Genomic DNA, 15,869 nt, shown 5'->3' with positions numbered 1-15,869 from the left:
CAACATGACTGCGCTATTGTCCATCTAACGTGGGTGTGTCTGACACCCAATCACCCCTCAGTATGTGTCAACTAGGGCTGACCCCTATTAATCAACTAATCGGTCGAAAGGGGCCGTAGTCGACTGGCCAACCTCTTAGTCTAATATAATAAATAAAATAAAAATTATAATATATATATATATATATATTTTTTTTTTTTTTTTTTTGTATCATTCTTTCAAAAAGAAAATAAGCCTAGAAGCGTGGCTAACGCTAATGGCACGACTCCTTCAGACATTAAGCACCCCCCACAGCCCAAATGAAAAAATAAAATAAAATAAAATAAAAAATATAATTTTTTTTAAGTCGACCAATAGTCGACTAACGGCAAATTTTTGCTAATCCTAGTCGACCATCCAAATCCTTAGTCGGGGACAGCCCTAGTGTCAACTAACCCGTCAGTTATCACAAGCCGACACAAATCGAATGCATCCGGTCAGGGATGAATTATGACAACGACAGCGATTATAAAATACAGTAACATATAATTGAAAAACGCTCGACACAGAAAACACAGTGCTCGTTGATGGACACCTTCACCCTACGCTACCAGTTGGCTTGGTAAGTGGATGACGTCACTCGAGTTAAGTCGACATCTGTTCCTCTTTAACACTTTGGTTGCCAACAACGAGATTTCTCGTCCTAACTCGCCATGCGTTGGTTGCCAATAACGAGTTCTCGTTATTTATTTTATTAGCGATATCCATTCATTTTTCATCCATCCAGCCTGACGTTATCATTGGGAATGGCTCTGAGCTCGAAAAGGGCAAATACCGCCCCCTATCGTCTCCCGGATGGTATTGCACATCATTGGATTGGAGTCGATGGGACTTGCATCAGAAAAAAAAACTCCGGTCCACATTTTACTATTACTGCGATCAGGAATTGGATTAATCTTTTTGCAGAACATCTGATCTGAGGTAAGGACTCTATGTTACCAGTTTTGGATTAATCAGAGTTTCACAGCGTTCACAACATGTGTGTGTGGCGTTAGGCGCTGAGCGCGGCACGAATAAATGATTTTTCAGCCCGCTTTTGTATCGTGCATAAGAACACAAATACTCTCGATAATCTAGCGTTTATTTGAAGATGATAATTCGTCATATCCGGCCGGCACACAATGTGTTAACAGTGAAACAATCACCACTGTTGTTGTCGTGTTGCGATACCTGTGCTAGGCCTATCAGTAGCAGGTTGAAAACAGGCAGCGGGGTGACATCGCTTCAAAACCGCATTACTGCGATGGTGGTGGTGGCAAGCTACGGCATAGTTGTCGACAGGCGAGGACAGATTCAACTTAGCTCATATTTTGCTTATTTCGTTCAACCAAAAAGTTACAGAACTTCAGAACCATTTAGGTGGAAAGAGCACTATACTCACAAACTCCTCACAAAAATAACTTACAGGAAGTTGCAATTAGAGATTCAGAAATTGTAGTGTGTGTGAAGTGTGCATACATAGTCAACCACTTGAATAGAGAGATTGTGTAAAAATAATAAAATAATAAGCTTCAAGTTTTCAATGGGGTAATAATATGTCCCCCGAGGCTGGAGGCAGTGGGAATACACACCAATTGTTTTGACACTCAAGGAAAAATGCTGTAATAGGCTCTATAATTTCCATATATATTCATATAATAAATAACTAGGTGTAAAGATTGTTCTGGAATATGTTGGCAGTGATCTCGTAGAAAATCAAATCGTCAGTCACATAATACACAAAAGCAGCCATCTGGAAGTGGGGATGCCCTGCTACTCTCCTGCCCAAGCAGTGAGCAGCAGCAAGGTACGGGCTGCCAGAAGTACCCTGACATACCCCAAACTATCATGGCAGTTTAGCTGATTCCAGATGGCAGCTTTAAGAAAATTAAAGCATTAGGGGTACAACAACTGGACGTTTGATAGCAGGCTGTCACCAGCAGCCAACTGTGAGTACTGTACTGTGACTGGCCGTCTAGTTGATTGCCATGGCAGTCAAACTAACATGGGAGTATAAAAGGAGGGTGGGAGGTGTAACTGCAGTCGGACAACGAGCAAGTGTCCAGTGGCACAGGAGGAATCTTTTTAGTTTTTGGTATGACAGAATGATGCTCCATTGCCTCTTTCTTCTGTGAAACCGCTCTTCCATCAGGGGGCCAAAGATCCACTGAGTCTCTGGAGGTCCCTGAGCAGTTGGTCCTGTTTCCCCAGGTCCTCTTCTCTGTGGCGACTTGCACTTCTCGCTTTGCTCCGATTGGCTCTCAGGATTTTACCTCGTTCCATTGCGGCTCCGCTGACAGCTCCACCTCGGACATGCCCACCTCCACGGCCATGATGAGGGAGCTGTCCGAGGTGCTGCTCAGTGGGGGCTGGTACTCACCTGAAGGGGAGAGGAGAGGAGAATGGGTGACATATATACAGTATCAACCCCCCTCTCATGGATATGTGAAGGATGGGAGATATTACTGCCACGGAAGGAGTGGAAACAATTAGGTAGCTGATTAGTACTGATAGAACACACCTGTGCACCATTAGTTCACCCACTTCTCACATGCACACACCCCAGACACACACACTACAAATACACTAGGATAGAGTGTTGAGTTGAGTGGAGGTGAGGTTGGAGTTATTGTAGTAGTTTTGTAGTTATTGTAGAGAGAGATTGTTGTTGTACAGAGTTTTGCGAGGTGAGAGGTAGTGAGGAGAGGTGAAGGTGAGAAGGTGTTCATTGTGTACTGGACCGTAAACTGAATGAGAAACCCCCGTGTGTACTGACCCTAGACCGGACGACTACTCCGAGTATTGAACAATCCCTTTTTTGTACGAGAGCCTGTTTTTGTGTTTTGACCATCGGACTGTATTACGACCATTCTATTTGCCCATCGTACTATTATTCTGCCTGTCAATCAATAAATATTCGTATTGATTGATATTGCACTTGTGTGGACATTGAATTTGTTTGTTTTTGACCTGTGACGAGTCTGAACACCACCAGACTCATCATAATATATATTAGGGCTGTCCCCGACTAAGGATTTGTATAGTCGACTTGTAGTCACCAAAATGTGCCGATATATATATATATAAAAAAAAATATAAATATTTGTATTAAACTTTTTCTTTTTCATTCCATCTGTGGGGGTGCTTAATGTCTGAAGGAGTCGACTGAAGGCTTCTTGTCCTCTGCGAAAGCATGCAATTGGTCCACTGATGGATACATCTAGATATTTGCCTAGTCTAGTGTGTTCATTAGATGGGTGAAATCCTCTTTCAGTGCCTCTGTGCCGGTTTTCTTAGGCAGTTAGCCTCTGGTATGCATGCCATTAGCGTTAGCCACGCTTCTAGGCCTCTTTTCTTTTGGAAAGAATGACAAAAAAAATTGAAATAAAAATAAATTATAATATTTTTTTTCCCATTCAACTAAGAGGTTGGCAGTCGACTACGGCTCCTTTAGATCGATTAGTCGACTATTGGACTAATCGGGGTCAGCCCCTAATATATATTATATATATATATATATTAGGGTGCATCAAATTGCAATGAATAAAGGTGCAATTTGTTTGGTGTGTGCGTGTGTGCATGTGTGAGAAAGAGAGGGAGATACAGAGAGAAAGACGGTGACTCGCTTGGGGAACACTCGTTTAGAGCAATCTGTGAATGTATAATGACATTTGACAGTCTAGACCACGAAAATAAGACAATACCCCTTTTTCTGATTTGTTCCAGGAAAAGAAACCCTGTCTTATATTCGGTACAAACGGTATAATATTTTTTTTTGGCTTGACAATCCCATTTTGTTGCAATAACAATGATTGAACAGACATGGCCTAGCTATGTTGACATATTTGAAAATGATTTTTTTTGTCATTTAATCATTCTATCATTGTAAGTGGTAAAATCGGAAATTTTTTCACAATGCTGCCAAATTAGTGACAATTTGCTCTGTAATTTCTAACAACTTTGTAATATTATCCCTTAATATATCTCATGTGAAAGTATGATCTTAACTATTGATAAAAAAATCAACCAATGGTAAAACAATATCATAGCGTACCACATGGGGTGCTGTGGGTTGATACAGCAAAAAACAGCAGCAATGTCAGTGAAGCAGAAGAGTTATACACTTCAAACTAATGGGTGGTAGGAAGTGGAGAAATGGAAGCAGCTTCAGCATGCTATGAGGAACTTGTGCTGAAAGTTGGGGAGATTCAAGATCTCCTTGTACAGTTTGACAAGGCCAATGAAGACAAGCCAACCTTTACCTTCTGGAGACAGTACATGGACATTGTGTCTATTCTCCTTGCGTTCACCCGGGCACTGAGATGTGGTGATTGGAAACCTGTACATGTCAGCCTTCAAGAGCATGATGCCTTGGTTTGCTGCGTATGATCACACCCATTACACAAGATGGGGTGCTGTGTTCATAGCAGACATGGAACAGCAGGCACAGACAGCACCAGAGGTCTACCATGGCTTCCTAGATGGTGATTTTGTAGCCAAGGAGACCAAACACAGCTTCAACGAGGTGCCTTTCGGCCTTCGCCTTGAACACATCAATAAAACGGGAAAGGTTGCTGGAGGATTGATAGGCATCACTAGAAATGATCCAGCAAGAAATCGTTGGTCCATCACCTATAATGAACGTGCATCCTTGGCAGAGGATACCAGGTCCCTGTTTGGACTGACACGATGATGAGGAGACACACAAAGACTGCCTTCAATCAAGAATCAAGAGGGATAATCTCAATGTCATTCAACTTGTTGATCAGTTCCAGAGATACAACGTCTTCCAACAAGAGCATATGTATGATTTAGTGTGCCTGACAACTGGTGATGTTGTCTGAGAAGAGATACTGAATGACCTTACACATGCTGCATAGTCTGGCAATTACTGAGTTGGTGAAAAACCGACTGGGCACAACGAACACAGATTTCCACGCCAGTCTCACCAAGAGAAAACCGAAAACATTCTCAAGCCTATACAGCACAGATACCAAGCTTGAACAACTCAGATCCAAGTGTGTGAAGCCTGACAGGGATATATTTCGCTGCATCATTGTATCCATGGAGAGTGGCAGAGAGGTCAACATGGATGAGCTTCTCCAAAAAGAACTGTGTGCAGTCCCCCTGTCACTTGCCACAACAGATTCTGTGCTCAGGCCTACAAACAAAGCTGACTTAGCCACCATACTACAAGCTGGTGCAAAGGAAACAGAGCTCAGTCCATCTGTTATGAGAACATGCACCATCATTGATGGAATGGCCTTAGTAAGAGCCATGGGAAAACCTCAAAATGCATCAACCTTCGGGGAATATGCAGATGTGTTCACACAGAGAGTGGCATCTAATCTACATGGGAACGTCACCAGAGTGGATATAGTGTTTGATCTGTACAAAAAAAAACTCTATCAAGAGTGGAACAAGAACAAAACACAGCACTACTCAGCGAAAGGTTCGCACAATTGTGAGTAGAGATGTAAAGCTACCTGCTAACTGGAATAGCTTCATTGAAATGGATGAAAACAAAGCCAACCTTACCCATTTCCTATCAACTGAACTTGAGAATCATTGCAGCTTTATGATGAGGAAATTGTTATCAGTGGAGGGTTTGAGGATCCTGAAAAAGTCACGTCAGCAGCTGGGATTGATGTATCTCCCCTACAAGCTACACATGAAGAAGCGGATACACACATACTAGTACATGCAGCTGATGCAACAACGAAAGGGTTTCAGAGGCTCATCATTCAGTGCCGAGACACAGATGTGTTGCTGCTACTACTTGTATTTGCAAACCAACTAAGCCAAGAAGTTTGGATGAAAGCAGGAACAGCTAACAAACCACGCTACATCAAAGTCCATCAAATCACACTACCAAATGAGATGCTCGATGGTCTGTTGGCATTTCATGCCATCACTGGATGTGATAATACAAGCTAGTTAACCAGAATTGGAAAAAGGACAGCATGGAAAGTGTTCCAGCAGTACCCGCATCTTCTCCACAACTTTGGTGAGGATGAAGTACCAAGTACCACTTCCCTATCTTTGGCAGAACAGTTCATATGTAAGCTCTATGACCTTAAGTCAACCAGCAACTCGATACAAGAAGTTTGCTGCACTCTTTCGAAAACTTAAAGCCAATGTTGTAATGTTACATTACCACCAACAGAAGATGCATCGTCAATGCACCTCAAGAGGGCCCACTACCAAACGAGGGTTTGGAAACAGTCACTAGTGACACATCCACAACTGCCCTCACCAATTGTGGTTGGCAGATGATGAATGGTATGCTGGTCCCCATGCTTCTTACCAAGGAACCTGTACAATCCACATGCGTACAGTGTGTGGATGCAAGGAAAGTGGAAGTCAGTGCAGTACCAGACAGTGTCTCTGTCGCAGAAGAGGACTGTATTGCAGTGGGGCGTGTGGATGTGCTTGTGCAGCGCGGTGCATGAACTCCAATGTCATTCAAGAGACGAACGGTAAAGAAACCGATCTTGATCTGGATGTTGTGGTGCGGCAGCCAGGAAAAAAAATGCTCAGCCCTCCACATCAGCATGTGCACTGAGGGCGCAGGGGCGTACAGATCGCTGTCTGTAACCAGCAAACCTTGAGTCTGAAGAGCCTTCTAGGTCCTAACGGTATGTACCTGAGATTCTAGACTTACCAAGTTTATTATCTTGCTATGCATCCAGTTGTTGTGCCATTCTGACCTTGTGTCTCTTTCCTCCTCAGTGTCTCCTGTGCCCCATTGGATTCCTGGGCCTGTCCTCATCCTCATAGACACCAGGGCCCTCATTCATCAACGTGACGTAGAAAATGTTCTATTTCCATAATTAAGCACAGAATTTAGAATGTGTGCACGCACAAAAAAAACGGGATTCATCACACGTGCGTACACAGGTCCTACGCACACCTGTCATGATAAATATCACCTTGGTCCTACGCTGAGGCTCGTGCACACTTTCACGTATTTGCATACCAGAACCGCCCCGATTAACCATATACGGTAATGGCACACCCCCATGAAATGTGGAAAAGTGGACTAACCCAAGCGAACTCTGAGAGACTTCACTGAGAGCGAGATGGATCACCGAGGTCCAACCGAACTTGAACGTATAATCTTCGGTGCGCCGGCAGCCAAGGATGTTGACTGACCCAGTCCTGCTACAGAACCAGCACATTGACAGAAATAAATGACAAGAGATGACCCGACATTAAGCACTGTAATGACTGAAATTAAATCAATTTCAGCACGCCAACTCTGCGCTCTACAATGCCTATTGTGTGCGCTCGTCATGAGCCCGTGGTTCTGATCAGAGTCATTATGGCTTCAGTGGATAACCCTGATCTACATTGTGATGTTTTAGATACCCCAGTAATAACATTACAATTGAATTAAATACAATTAGGCCTGAATGAGACTCCGGCCACCGGCACATTATCAGCCAAAATGCGCGTTTATTGATGGAGCAAACTCTGAGAGATTGTTCACAGAGGCGCTGCCGAACCAAGATATAATATGATGTGTATAATATAATGTGTGTAGAGGCATATGATACAATCCATTTTGTTGTATTAGGTAGCCTATGAATTACATATAATAGCAGCCAGCCTACATTATGCAACAGTAACTTGCGCATATATAACACACAGCCCTGCGAAGCCTGCATACAGTAAACTAACTTGATCATTAATCTAGCTGTTGTATCTTTACGCTTATGAAAACATTAAATAATATGTATAGGCTATAGGCCGCCTATATTCTCAAATGGCTTAATGGCTATCCGAGTCCTCGATATCCTCGCGGACGGACCAGTATTTATATGATCATATCATATTCATATCATAGTTTACTCTATCAGCCTACCAGCATGTAATACGTTCTTTGTTAGAACTCAACTCGTTATTATTTTGCGCATAGATTGCAGAAATACGGGAACGTTTTGATTTAGGCTTTGACATTGTAAAACTAAATAAGTGAAATTCTGTAATATCACCCACACGATATATGCTCTGTGTCCAGAGCATGTATGCTTTTCATTCATAAGACACATTTATTGCAAGGGTTTTGTATACACATACACTCAACAAATAACCTCTGTCTGTTCTAATTGCAATGCGTTTTTATATCGTGGGTGTTCATATGACTTGTATTCTGCTTACAGCTTCGGGGTTCCACTTATTACGTTTAACAATGGCAAAGCCTTTTAAATATAATCAAAACGTTCCCGTATTTCTGCAATATATGCGCAAAATAATAACGAGTTGAGTTACGCAGAGCACAGTCCGTGCTTATTTCCGCGTTGTGAAAATATTCTACCACCGGCGCCACCTACGCATGGTCCGACCTGTGCTTAAATATACGCACAAAGTCAAGCACAAGTTCAAATTGATGAATCCCACACTTTGCTTAGAAATGATCGTACGCACGGGTTACGCACATATCTGTGCGTACGTCAATTTGATAAATGAGGGCCCAGGATTCTAGTGCCCCATGCTGCCTTGACTACACCTGGTCTCACGCCATAGCCTACACGCACACTAACAACACTTCCAACATTCCCATTCTGCACACAATATGCACTACACACGCTTTGCACTCATACACATGGTCAGGGACACATTTCATATCCAGAATTCGAGTTGCACCATACACGTCCCAGAAATGTCCCTCCCTCTTCCAAATAAACACACATTTTGGCTTGAACATGCCTAACCCCTGAGTTGCTCTGGTTCCTTCCGACCCTAACACTGGATACATTTTATTGTTTTAGTTTTTATTTATGTTGTATGTAATATTTTGTATACATACAATGGTTCCATTACTGGGAAGATGATCCTCAGTAATCCACAAAAATATTTTGTCTTATCATGGTATCCAAGTGTATTGTCAAAATACAACATTAAAAAGTCAAAAAGCGGGGCGGCTGGGTGGCGCAGCGGTCTAAGCGCTCGTCACCAACGCGTGAGACACCGGTATCGAATCCGGCTGTCAGCGTTGCCTCCGGCTTGGTCCGGCCGTCATACTGACTCAATTGGCAGAGTCAGTGGGAGGGGAGTCGATGGGTGGTAATCTGGTCGTTGTAAACAGTGACTCCTACAGGTCGGTCAGGGCGCCTGCACAGCAAGGACAGGAGATGTCGAGGGTAGTGTGAGCCTCCCACACGTTACACCTCGCTAATGAGAGTCCGGGCTGGCAGGTGAAAAGAAGTGGCTGGCTGACTGCATGTATCGGAGGGGACATGCGATAGATTTTTCAACCCTCCCTACGACCGACCAGTGGGGGGCACATGCGAGCAACGATCAGGACAGGGGAGGGGGTAATTGGCACGACTAAATTGGGATGGGAGAAAAACAGAAAAAAGGAGAAAAAGTGGATCAAGAAAAGAAAAAGTCAAAAAGCATTAGCACGAAAGGTCACTTCGAGAATCATATAGATTTCCGCTTGGACATAACCTGTGTAGTATTGCACTGTATCAAATTACTGTGCTCTAACTTGGCAAAAGTACCTAGCATACATTGGAGTCATGATTCCTTAATTATTTGGGCTACTATCTCATGTTACCAAGCTGATATTCACTCTAAAAACATGTTTTCTTTTAGGCGGAAATTGAATTTTGGACTTTTTTTCAATGGTCTAGCTCTATTTTCTCTGACACAGTAACATCCATTTACATTCTGACACTTCTGCAGCCATCCCATTGCTGTCACCTTTCTTTTGATACCAGGATTATCTATATGGCCCTTGTGATTGGGGAGATATTCTATATTTATTGTGGCATGTCATTTCGGGTAGGCAATCTGAAAAATTGGCCTGAAATGTCCTCTAAAAGTCACAAAATAATTTTTCAAACTTGTCAACCACCCTAGAACATCTTACATAGGTCCCCTCTTACCAAAAAAATATGTTGACAGCTTCTACCCAAACATGGCAGCAAAAGTGTTAACGGAAGCACTTTTCCGGATTGGCCCCCTGTACTGACTAAGAAGAACTATTCAGGTTGAATTTCAGATCCGATGGACTCCTTCTGTTCAATTCACTATGCAAGGTTGAGACAGATTTGATAGATTAATCAGATTAAGGGCAGGCATTAGATGTAGAGAGCGTACGTATGCTAACTGTCTGTGAAACACAGAGGGTGGATGGGGTTGGAGATAGAGGGAGGATGGGTTTGGAGATAAAAAATAAAAGACAGAAAGAGAGAGAACACACCTCCCTCCCTCCCATTCCACTGGGATCCAGTCTTCGGAGTCCAGTATAAACCCTTGAGAGAAATCGGTGTTTTTCAATGTATGTGATGTATAGATTGGGGGAGAGATGACAGCATCTAACGGTGCCAGGTCAGAAAGGCAGCTGTGCATGGTGACGGTTAGAATAGCGGTCTAGAGGCAAGAGGCAGTCAGTGTTAGCAGCGAGCAGAATGTTTGCATTCCATCAGAACACAACAACTGATAAGAACCGCCGCAGGCACAATGGTCAGAGAGAGGTTTGACATTAATGAAACAGACGCTTAAAATGTGTTTAAAGGTTAAAGCAGTTGTCATGGCAGCGGCACATAGTAACCAGAAGAGGTTCCTTCCGGGTGTAAGCCAGACTGAGAAACGAACCACACAGAAGAGGAACCATCAGAGACTTTGAGACGGCTCCCTCCTCCCATCACAGAGAGGGGGGGGGGGAAAGGCAGCACTAGAGAAGTGCCACGACGACAGGCTTTTGGAATAACCACCAGGCCGCGAGGACCCCCGAGCGGGGTGAGAGGAGAGATCATCAGAATATACTTTTCAAGGACAATACGAATTGGTTCCCATCTGATTATGAGGTTTTGTTTATGGAATAAACAACGCTTTTCCGAGAAAGGTATTACGCTGTCGAGTGTCGAATTCTTACGAAGGTGGTGCATTCTTATGCTTGCGGATTGCATTAAAGGGGGATGACAAAGATTGTATCAGCCAGTATGTGAAGACGTCCAAGAAATAAACACAACGCAGGGTCAGTGGATGGAGAGATGATAACACAAGCCAAACAGACGAAGACGTGATACGGGCTGATTGATCAGAATCTAACACCCTGGTCTGACAACAATCACACTCCTGGCTGCTACAGGCTGGTCACAGAACAGCAGGAGCCATAATACAATCTAGGGCTGTCCCCGACTAAGGATTTGGATGGTCGACTAGGATTGGCCAAAATTTGCCGTTAGTCGACTATTGGTAGCTTAATGTCTGAAGGAGTCGACTGAAGGCTTCTTGTCCTCTGCAAAAGCATGCAATTGGTCCACTGATGGATACATCTTGATATTTGTCTAGTATAGTGTGTTCATTAGATGGGTGAAATCCTCTTTCAGTGCCTCTGTGCCTGTTTTCGTAGGCAGTTAGCCTCTGGTATGTGTGCCATTAGCGTTAGCCACGCTTCTATGCCTCTTTTCTTTTGAAAGAAATTATTAAAAAAATAAATAAAAAAATATTATTATTATTATTATTTTTTTTATTATATTCGACTAAGAGGTTGGCCAGTCGACTACGGCCCCTTTCGACCGATTAGTCGACTAATCGATTAATAGGGGTCAGCCCTAATACAATCACTGTAGGAGCGCATTCACTTGCATCAGCTGAGAGAGGTCATTCATATGATTCAACTACCAAGGGGCAGTGCACATCTGCTCTGCCTTGGACCAGAAAGCACTGAAGAGGCTGGTGAGAAAACCATCCCAACGCATCACAGATACACCACTCCCTACACTTGAGACTATCCAGCACAAACATTGTCTGAGCGGAATGCACACAGTATATTCAGGGACATCTCTCATTCGAACCACAGACTGTTTGCCCTCCTCCCCTCTGGAAGGCGCTATAATAATCTCATGTCTAGAACCAGCAGGTTCAGGAACAGCTTCTTCCCCTCAGCTGTCATCTCACTGAACTCTGCACCACAGTAACCTGTCTCTCTCTTATCTGCTGCCTACAACTGTCTTGCATTGCATTTGTGACTACCGTCATTGTACAACCATGTCAAACCATGTACAGGGCTGTACGCTAAGCTTTTTCACTAGGGGCACACTTGCCCCTAAATGAGAAATTTAGGGGCAAAAAAAATTTTTTAGGGGCACATTTTTAAATAACAATGTTACCATTATTTATATCGATTGTTTTTGATTTAAAAAAAAATTAAAAAAATAATTTTATATAATTTTTTTTAATAAAATATATATATTATACAATCATACTTGTAGTTGTATTATCTGCGAGACATCGCCACCACGCAACAAGTCAAAATGCTCGCTATATGCAACCAGCTCCACTGTCTGTGTGTACTCGAGTAGCCTCCAGCTACGGCCAGGATTCTCCGGAGCTGCAGCTGGACCCTATACTGTAGCCTCCAGCTACGGCCAGGATTCTCCGGCGCTGCAGCTGGACCCTATTGACTATATTCAGCGTGCCCTCAGCTCGAATATGCATCGACTCAGTGTTATAAGACATTGATATCAGGAGCTATCTGAACTATTTAGTTTAATGGGACGTTTAGTTTTGAACAGTTAGGGTTGGGTACCGTTCACATTTGAACCAGTACCTGGGGATCGATAATGGTATACGACGACAGGGCTTGAGACTAACACCGTCCCGTCGTCCCGGGGGAAATAAAATATGTATTTGGGATGAAGAAAAATCCTCCACGGGGCCGGGACACAGTCAGGACCAGGCCACGTGAGCGGATCGGCGCGGCCGAGAAATCCGCTCTTCGCTCTTTAAAGCTTGGTCCGCTCCGCTAATCGCTCATGTTGACCCCGCCCCCAAGTCGCTCTCCGCTCGCTCCCCGCTCACCTTGAATCGAGCGCTCCCCGCTCCCCGCGCCAGATCGCTCGGCAGTTTTTTTTTTTTTTTTTTTGGAGCATGGTGTAAATTAGCTCAAACTACAACAGTCTACACCCCCTGGGCCCCTTAACAATTGTTTGTATTGAGCCGCATTGTAATTGTACCCATTCTGCAATGTTAAATAACATTGTTTATCCATTCACTAGCTCTACTAAGCGATGATAGGCTAGCCGAGCCACAATGCTATGGTCGCTGCCATTAACGTTAGCATGTAAGCTAACGTCAACAACAATGGCGTCGATACTTTTTCTAAGGAGTGAGTGAAGGAGGAGGAGTGAAGCCTGAACATGATATCACAGGTTCACCCTTCTCATTGGTTGAAAATGGCCTTCATGTTTGTACATCGCCATCTGTTGCTTTGGCATTGTACTGCATGTATATTATTACATCAGTGTTAAACCACTGTGAGCGGCCTGGAGTGGATTGGAGCGGAGGAGAACTCTCGCTCCGGACGTCGCGCCGACTCATTTTAAAACCCACTCCTCGCTCACGTCAAAACCGGCCGCTCCGCGCCCCGCGCCGCTCACGCTCCGATCCGCTCACATGCACTGGTCAGGACGAAAAGGATTTATTTTCCCCCACTTGGAAAATGTCAACTGCGCCGACTGTCAGTGCGCATATCACTGTCAAACGGTGCGTGTCTTCCGAGTGCTCGCTTTAGTTGACAGTGGCACGAGACCACTGCACGAGACCCGCGGAAATATCAGAATGTTTAATAGAATGTTTAATAAAAGTTCTTGTGGTTCCGGCCATCCTCTAGCCATCCTCTCAGTCAAGGGAGCACTCTCAAACATGCTGCACTTAGAGCTGCCGCGATTACCGCATTACCGCGGTATCGCTGTTACATCACGGCCACCGCAGAGTAGGCTGAATACCGCGTCACCGCTGTTTTTTATAATAATAATAATAAATTACCCTCCTCTCGTTGGGCTTGCGGCTCTGCAGATATACCCTACTCTTCTATCGAGGTTCCAAGCGACCCTATTGGGTACCAGAAAAGTCACGTGAAACATTGCAGACCACTGATTGGTCAGAAGAGAGACGCGTCACACGTTGTAGCGTCATGCAGTGTGTTACCACCAATCGGAAAGCACGTATTAGGTTTTTACTTCCTGAATGTCAGCTCATCACAACACGGCTAATAACGTTAGCTTTAACTCTCCGCCGGAGTGGACTACCATCGCTCCTAAGGAGTACTAAACGAGACATAATGATTTTACTGTCTGCAACGAATGTTATAATAAAAGCCCTTCGTTCTATACACTTGTCTGATTGAAAACTTTATTAACAGACCGCAGAATGGGACAACTCAGCACGCTCTGAGCAAAGAAAGGAACTGAGATATGAATAGAGTATTGCTTGGCTTGCTATGGTCCGGTAAATACGCTGATGTTATTGAACGTATAACTATATAATGTTAATGCCACAAAACGAATGCCTTTATTATAAAGTAGTAACTTTATAGTAATAATAATAAGAAAGGGTCGGGGGGGTAACCAGTGCCACCCCTGCCTGCGACACCGAGTGAACGGCGCACGACCAGAGGGGAAACTTCTAATCCGTGTTTCACTTTCAATAACTAATGCGTGCTTGCCGAATCCCAAACAATATTCATGCTGCAAAGTCATCCTCTAAAGATAGACATTTAGACTAGAGGCAGGCTATATGCTATAAAGAGTAGACTACTAGTAAAAAAAAAAATGCATTCAAACTTTTTTTTTAAATTTTTTGTGTGCGTGCGGTAATAACCGCGGCGGTAGGAAATATTTTGCAAATGTGTGCGGTAAGGAAAACATCAATACCGCGGCAGCTCTAGCTGCACTATTTGAAGTGTATAACGTTAAACAGAGCAGAAGAAGATGGAATAACAGACACAGACTGACCAACAGGGAACTGCATCCAACCCTAGTACAAAGGCAGGTCTGCGGTGGTGGCTACTGCCACTGCTGGCTCAATGTTCTCGACGGTCACATTTTCATTCGACGGCTCACTAGGAGGTGGAACGCGTCGAAAATATGAAGCAATACTAACTTTACTTTTCTTCATAGGCATAGCTAAATCAGACAGTCAGCCAGTCTATCAGAGTGGTCAATCGATTTTCCCCACTCTCATACCTGAGTGCTCAGCTCGCGTGAGTGGCGTCATCACACGGCTTGGATAATTTAGGAGTGAAATGCGAATGCAAGGCTTGAAATCCCTACTCGCAAGCCCGCCCCCAAATATTATTTACCAATCGCAACGGCCAATTAAAGGGGCAATTTGCGACGAGCTCGTCGCACTGTACAGCCCTGATGTAGCAATAACGCTGTACACATTGCATATTCATCTATTTACAGTAGATCTATATCATACAGTATATGCCTGTGATCTGTATATATATATATATATATATATATATATATATATATATATATATATATATATATATTCATGCTGTGCACAATGTACATACATGTATCTGTGTACTTTACACATTATGGCAGACCGGCTGGTGTGGTAATGTGTCGGTGGTATGTGTCGGCCAAGGTACTGGGATGTATGCCCATATTAGGAGTTCTGGAGAGACTCCAGGCAGAGCGGAACGTATCAGCACAGATGAAGCGCACCTGTGCCTGTTCCTCGAGAGGAAAGTGAGTAAGAGAGAAGAGAATAAGAGGAGGAAGATTGTTGTCTCTGTGACCCCATGCTGTGTTTATCTACTTTTGGAAGGAGGACCCTGCTGTGTGCTATAACCCCTGATCGTATGAGAACCTGCATGTGTATCGACCCCTGCTTGTCTGACGTCTCTTCTCCCGGATCAGCCCCCGCCCGTATAGTTGGGGGCCTTAGGGATATTTTCGTGCAAATTTGTGCAACAGCACAACATTTGGCCCAGATGTAGCCCAGAGTATGCTCAATTGATTCAGCCAGGGCGCCCGAGCCGGTGACCCCCGGGGCCGAAAAAGGTCTTGGCTATAACTTTTGAACCAAATTAACTAGAA

At 43.9% G+C, this 15,869-nt stretch overlaps 1 protein-coding gene across 1 annotated transcript in view; it reads right to left on the bottom strand.

Moving 5' to 3' along the window:
• Nucleotides 1-1,850: 1,850 nt before the first annotated feature.
• Nucleotides 1,851-15,869, bottom strand: part of rnf150a (ring finger protein 150a) — a gene marked incomplete at its 5' end in the record, with an annotated part of 177,022 nt that continues 163,003 nt past the window's right edge. The window contains one exon of the mRNA XM_084317982.1: nt 1,851-2,398. Coding sequence (XP_084174108.1) covers nt 2,280-2,398 — 119 coding nt within the window. The 3' untranslated portion in view covers nt 1,851-2,279. The remainder of the gene's footprint in view (nt 2,399-15,869) is intronic.

Source organism: Notolepis coatsorum, assembly GCF_963971535.1.
Source record: "Notolepis coatsorum genome assembly, chromosome: 7".
Classification (NCBI taxonomy): Eukaryota; Metazoa; Chordata; class Actinopteri; order Aulopiformes; family Paralepididae; genus Notolepis; species Notolepis coatsorum.
The sequence above is the reverse complement of the archived record's forward strand: the minus strand, read 5'-3'. Positions and strand labels throughout refer to the sequence as shown.